The 6,798-nt window shown below is 42.9% G+C and overlaps 1 protein-coding gene across 1 annotated transcript in view; it reads left to right on the forward strand.

Moving 5' to 3' along the window:
- The first annotated feature begins 414 nt into the window (after nt 1-414).
- SHCBP1 (SHC binding and spindle associated 1) overlaps nt 415-6,798 on the forward strand; it is a 19,622-nt gene continuing 13,238 nt past the window's right edge. Inside the window, exons 1-4 of the mRNA XM_081806632.1 lie at nt 415-571; nt 4,116-4,283; nt 4,460-4,575; nt 6,016-6,224. Coding sequence (XP_081662758.1) covers nt 463-571; nt 4,116-4,283; nt 4,460-4,575; nt 6,016-6,224 — 602 coding nt within the window. The 5' untranslated portion in view covers nt 415-462. The remainder of the gene's footprint in view (nt 572-4,115; nt 4,284-4,459; nt 4,576-6,015; nt 6,225-6,798) is intronic.

The raw sequence follows: 6,798 nt of genomic DNA on the forward strand, positions 1-6,798 counted from the left end.
TTCACAGCCACCTAGGCCAATACACTATTACAACTGAAGATGACCTTCCGACGGGTCAAGTGACTTGCTTAAGGTAATACCACTCGTAATGGCAGAAACAAGTCTAAATACTATGTTTTTTGATCCCCAATTCAGTGCTTCTTATGCTAATACCCATTTCCAGGCATGGCTTGGTAATGTTTCAGAAATCATCCCAAATTACGTTCCAGTTCAATTTTGTCCCCGTTAGTCACAGTAAACAAAAGACCAAGAGCGAGGACGGGAAGAGCGGTCCGCCCGCCCAGCAGGTGGCGCAAAGGCGCTGTTACCGGGATTAGAGGAGGCTGGAGAGGGCGGAGCTCGTTCGGAAATGGGGCAACGTACGCTTTCCTTTAATTGGCCCGAGAGCCTCGGCCATCATCCAATCAGAAACGCCTGCGTTACCTTGTTACATGGCTAGACGGCTGCCCGCGGAAATTTGAAATGGCTGACGGATTGCTGGCGGTTGTCGGGCTGGGGTCGCAGGCTATGATTCCGCAGCCGGAGCGCACGGGCTGGGCGGTCGAGGAGGAGTCAGCGCCTCTGGAGAAAGGTGAGTACCCGTCTTGTCGGGTCCGAGGAGCCGCCTCCTAGCAGCCGACCGTGTCCGCCGCGGTGGCTTGGGGCGTCGGGACCCTCCGAGGGCCCCTGGGTCTTATCGGCCTTCCGGACCCGGCGGCTAGGGTGGCGGCGGTGACTGTGAGAGGCTCCGACCCCTTCTCAGAACGTCAAAGTCGGGAGGTACCCTGGGCATCTCCCCTTCTCTCCCCATCTGGCTTCAGCTTCCTTGACACGGAAGGGGGTTGGGCCCGCTCAGGAATTTCCAACCTGGAGGTCTGGGTGGGCTTCCGGGTTTTGTTTTTTGCGCGTTCATCTGTGGAGAGACGTCTCCTCTTTTTCCTCTCATTCTCAGAGGAGATCACGAACCCTTTCCCAAAAGAAAAGAAACGTGAACCCTTGGCCTCAGTAGCTGCCCTGAGCACTGAGGGTAGCTGACACGCCCAAAGTTAGCGGAGCCAGGATAGGGCAGAGTCTAAAAATAGAGCCCAAGTATAATTTTCAGTCCTGTCTACCTCTTTATGGAGATTCCGTTATGGTTTTTTTCCTAATATTTTAAGCTGCTCAGACTTTTCCTTTAACATTTTCAGTGGGATTATGTAGTGGAAAGAGTCCTGGCAAACGGAGAAAACATACATGTGACTGGATTCCACTACTAATCCCTCTTGTTAACTGGCAAAAATCACTTGGCCTTGGTTTTCCTATCTGGAAAACAGAGCCATGGTCCTACAGAATGTTGAAGGTGAATTGAAATAATGTGTGAAAAGTAGTACTTTCAAAGTGGCTGTAAAGAATTGTGCCGAAGTAAGGTATTCTTTGCTTCTTTATATTGTGTTAAAATACACATAAAGTTTACCATCTTAACCATTTTTAATTGTATAGTTCAGTGATATTAAATATATTCACACTGTTGTGCAGCTGTCACCACCATCCCTCCCCATAACTCTTACATCTTGTAAATTGAAACTCTGTACCTATCACTCCCCATCTTCCCCTCTCCCAGCCCCTGGCTACCAGCATTATACTTTCTGTCTCTATGACTTTGGCTACTCTAGGTACCTCATATCAATGAACAGTATTTGTCTTCCTGTTACTGGCTTATTTCATTTAACCTCATGAAATGTCCTCAGGGTTCGTCCATGATGTAGCAGGTGTCAGCATTTCCTACCTTTTTAAGGTTGAATAATATTCCTTTGTATGTAGATATCACCTTTTGCTTATCCATTCATCCAATAATGGACCCTTGGGTGGTTCCCACCTCTTAGCTATTGTGAATAATGCTGCAATGAGCATGGGTGTACAAATATCTTTTGGAGATCCTGCTTTCAGTTCTTTTGGATATATACTCAGAAGTGGAATTGCTGAATCGGATGGTAATTCTATTTTTAAATTTTTAGGGACCATCATACTGTTCCCCATAGCCATGTACCATTTTCCATTGCCTATAGCAGTGTACAAGAGTTCCTGTTCCTCCACATCCTCACCAACACTTGTTTCCTTGATAGTTTTTCTTGTTGTTTTTTGATAATAGCCATCCTAATGGGTGTGAGAAGGTATTATTTCTTTCTTTTTTTCTTAAGATTAATTTATTTGACAGAGAGAGACGCAGTGAGAGAGGGAACACAAGCAGGGGGAGTGGGAAAGGGAGAAGCAGGCTTCCCGCTGAGCAGGGAGCCCGATGTGGGGCTCGATCCCAGGACCCTGGGATCATGACCTGAGCCGAAGGCAGACACTTAACAACTGAGCCACCCAGGCGCCCCTTATTTCTTTAATAAACATTTATATATACTATTTGATGGGTACTGTTGTAAGTGATTAACAGGTAATTTATTTAATTTAATTGAAATAGGCATGCTATTTTCATCTTCCCTTTATAGGAGAGGAAACTGAGGCACAGAGAGATTGCCACACAGCTAGTGAGGTATTGATGTCCTCTGAGGCTCATGTGCATTGGCATGTGAGCAGTAGACTTGAGTAGGCTGTGGGTCATTTGTGGGGTCAAGTAGTTCTGGTGGCCTGAATAGAGGCAAAGAAGTCGAAGGAAGGAGAAAACATGAGGAGCAGGGGGCGGTGGGGTGGGGTGTGGTGGAGAGAAAGATTGCTGTTAATAATAGTCTCAGATATCCTTCCTGAAACAACCTGTGGAAACTATTTTGCCAGCTTAAATGCTACCCTCAGCATTGTTTATTTAGTAGTTGTTTTGTCTATTAAAAACATCGTATTAGGGGCGCCTGGGTGGCTCAGTCATTAAGCGTCTGCCTTCGGCTCAGGTCAGGATCCCAGGGTCCTGGGATCGAGCCCCACATCGGGCTCCCTGCTCAGCGGGAAGCCTGCTTCTCCCTCTCTCACTCCCCCTGCTTGTGTTCCCTCTCTCGCTGTGTCTCTCTCTGTCAAATAAATAAATAAAATCTTAAAAAAAACAAACCATCGTATTATACAGAATTAGATATGCCACTGACCAAATCATGCCTTATGAAACATAATTACATAGAGCCCAAACCTAATGTGATTAGCATTTTCTAATCCTTTCTTTAGACAATCACTGAAATCAGGAGGAACATTTAGCGAAGTAGCTTTAGCAAAGTAAACCTTACACATTATTAAGAATCTCTCATCCCGGGGCGCCTGGGTGGCTCAGTCGGCTAAGCGGCTGCCTTCGGCTCAGGTCATGATCCCAGGATCCTGGGATCGAGCCCCGCATCGGGCTCCCCGCGCAGCGGGAAGCCTGCTTCTCCCTCTGCCTGCCACTCTGCCTACTTGTGCTGTCTCACTATCTGTCAAATAAATAAGTAAAATCTTTAAAAAAAAAAAAAAGAATTTCTCATCCCTGTTTATTGAGGGGCCATTGACTGATATTGCAGAAAATAAAGGGAGGCTTCAGCTCATTTGTGTTTTTGGTTTTTTTTTTTAAATTTTATTTATTTGACAGAGAGAGACAGCGAGAGCAGGAACACAAGCAGGGGGAGTGGGAAAGGGAGAAGCAGGCCTCCCACCGAGTAGGGAGCCCGATGTGGGACTCGATCCCGGGACCCCAGGAGCCGAAGGCAGACGCTTAACGACTGAGCCACCCAGGCGCCCGCTTCAGCTCATTTGTGAAGGAATATAGGAAACCAGCTCCTAACTTTAATTCAGCTTTATGGAATTGTTTTGGGAAAAAAAAAATAACTAAGATATTTGACCATTATAAGTTGCTAACTATAGTAAGAATCATAGCTTTAACCTTTGAAGGAGATCTTCAGTGATTTCTAGTGAATCAAAAGACCCTTTTTCTCTGCCTCCCTGAAAAACTTCACAGAACAACAAAGACCTAACCTATGAAAGATTTTAAGTTCTTATTGTTTCGAAGTAGAACTTGGATTTTGAGATATTTTCAAGTTTGGAAAACTAATTTCTGACAGTGATAAAGGTAAATAAAACACCCAAATCCTTGTTTGTATTTTGTTTGGAATTTCTAAGCAAGGATATGAAATTAGAAGCAGTCTATAAGCACTGGAAGTGTCTAGGATAGTTAAGCCTGCTTATTTTCTTTGTTCTTTTAGGTCTGTTCCAAGATGAAGATTCATGCAGTGATTGTAGCAATCATGATAAGCCAGGTTCCAGTTTACCAAGTTTTGTGCCTTCAGGAAAGACTCATTTCCCAGAAATATTCCAGACAAGTCAACTTTTGTTCTATGAGCGATTCAAAGCTTATCAAGATTACATTTTAGGTGAGTAGGTTTTTCTTTTCTTTTCCTTTTTTTTCCCCCTGCTTTTATCTTTTCAGTTTGCAAGTAGATTGTCTGTCTCAGTCTCCAGATTGCCAGTTGGTATTGAGAAAGTGGACTTATTAACTTTTCTCTGCTTTATGCAGTCTCAATTCTTACTGTGTTTAATCTGTTTGTAGCTGACTGCAAGGCCTCTGAAGTAAGAGAATTCACAGCTGAGTTCTTGGAGAAGGTCCTTGAACCATCTGGATGGCGGGCAGTCTGGCACACTAATGTGTTTGAGGTGCTGGTTGAGGTAAATTTAATTCTGTTGTTAAGACATTTGTCTCTAGCTAAAAGCACTTTCCTTCAGACTGTTACAGCCAAAGTGCTTATTTTTAATTAAAGTTTATGAGCTGATTGAAAATAGCATGTTTTTCACATCTAATTGTCATGGTGTATGAAGTGTTCTGCAAATTTTAAAGGCAGCCAAGGAGGAGCTACCAGGGAATTGAGATGGTTAAAGTTCCAGTGTCCTTTGACAAGGGGAAATGAATTATAAACCTATGAAGTGGAGGAGGTATTTGAGACCATTTAAAAAATAAAGAGGTCTCATTATGAAGTCAATGGAATTTCAATTAATTTTTTACCTTCTTAGTTGTAGCCCATTAAATAACTCAAACCAAGCAGGCATTTTAAAACTGGCCTATATTTTGCCTAACAAATCCGTAGATATATGGTCAATCTCTTGATAATGTGTCCCATTGTCAAAAGTAAAAACAATCTTATTTTTCAACTGACTGGTCCTTTTACCTTAAATTTGCATTCTAATTACAGCTGTGAATTTTTCTCAGTGTTTGTTAACTGGACCACAGAAAACCCTGTTAACTAAAATGTTAAACCAGGGAGTGAGAATACAAGTTGTTGCTGCAGCTCTTTTAGAAAATGATATCATTTACTGCAGTGATTATGGAAGAGGCAGTGGGTTGCAGCTGTTCCTGGTGATTTAAATTTCGTATTATGTTAATATCTTTGGTTGCAGTAAAGGCCTGTTAATTTGGTTACGGTAATGTTGTCATCTGTCCTGTCGGCTGTCCACGTCCAACCCCCGACCTCCACCCTGATCCACTCTCTAAAAGTTGTCAAAGTCATTGTTTTAAGAGAGAAATGTGTCATTCCTCTGCTTAAAACCTCGAATGCATTGCATTTACCAAAGCCCTGGTGTTGGCTTTGTAGCTTCTCATTGTCTAGAGAATACAAAATCCAAGCTCCTTCCAATGCCCTTTCTGTCCTGATCTCTTTGCCCTTTTCTCTCACCTCATCTCCTGCTGCCCCTCTCCCGGCCCGTTTCTTTCCTTTGGTTCCAGCAAAAAATACTGCCTGTCCGCTACTCCAGCAGCCAAGCTTTTCTCTGCCACAGGGCCTTTTCACCTTCCTGCTCTTCAGATGGCTGCTTCCCTTTCGTCCTGTACATCACAGCTAAGAAGTGACTTCTCCCGACCATCCCAGCAAAACCAGACCACCACCCCTACTGGTTATACTTTGTCACATGCTCATCACCATCTTGTTTGTCTCCTCAGTTACAGTGTAAGCTCCATTTGGGTAAGAGCCAGGCCCTTCTTGTTTATTTTTTATATTATGGAAGGAGGCTCCCTGTTCCCATTACACGCATAAAAAAAAAAATCAGGCTACTAGTAGTGTTTTTTAAGTATCTTAATTTTGATTTCCATGTAAATCATATTATTTTAAATTTCAGGTCACCGATGTGGACTTTGCAGCCTTGAAGGCAGCGGTGAGGCTTGCCGACCCATACCTCTGTGAATCTCAAGTGAGCTCTTTTACCTTGGAGTGTATGAATGAGCTCCTCAATTTGAAGGAACATCGGTTGCCCCTGCAGGAGCTGTGGGTGGTGTTTGATGATTCTGGAGTATTTGACCAGACAGCTCTTGCAATTGAACATGTCAGGTAGGAAGAGAGGAGAGTTGATAAAAATAACCTCGTGGCCAGAAACTTTGGATGAAATGCAGTAATTCTGGTCTGTGTTATATACCCAGATTTAAAACTCATACTATAAAGTTGGTCATTGCAGTGTTTTAAAATATTCAAAGATAGGGGAATCTTTTTTAAATTAAAAAGATTTAAAAAGCATTTTAAATTTTCATTTTGAGATAATTTCAGACTTATAGAAAAGTTGAAAAAAATACACAGAATTCCTGTATGGCTTTTATTCAGTGTCCCCAAATGTTAACAAAGGATAGGGGATTCTTCATTTGGTTTGCATATGTTTAGAAACTCTTAAAAGTTGTGGATGCTAAGGTTTATGGTTGATGTACTTGAATATGAGGAAAGGAGAGAAAGTGAGGTAGGTGGTACACCATGTCTTGTGCACCGATAAAAGACACATCCCCCCCCCCCCCCCAAGAATGTATCTGGCCAAAGAAGGTGTCTTCTTAGGTCATTTTCAGGAACCTTAGGGTATATGTTCATACCTTTCAACCTTTTTTGGCATACTTGATTTCCACTTGAACATGTACACTCC

The sequence above is a fragment of the Leptonychotes weddellii genome, chromosome 16 (assembly GCF_054177405.1).
Source record: "Leptonychotes weddellii isolate Sample4059 chromosome 16, ASM5417740v2, whole genome shotgun sequence".
Taxonomy (NCBI): Eukaryota; Metazoa; Chordata; class Mammalia; order Carnivora; family Phocidae; genus Leptonychotes; species Leptonychotes weddellii.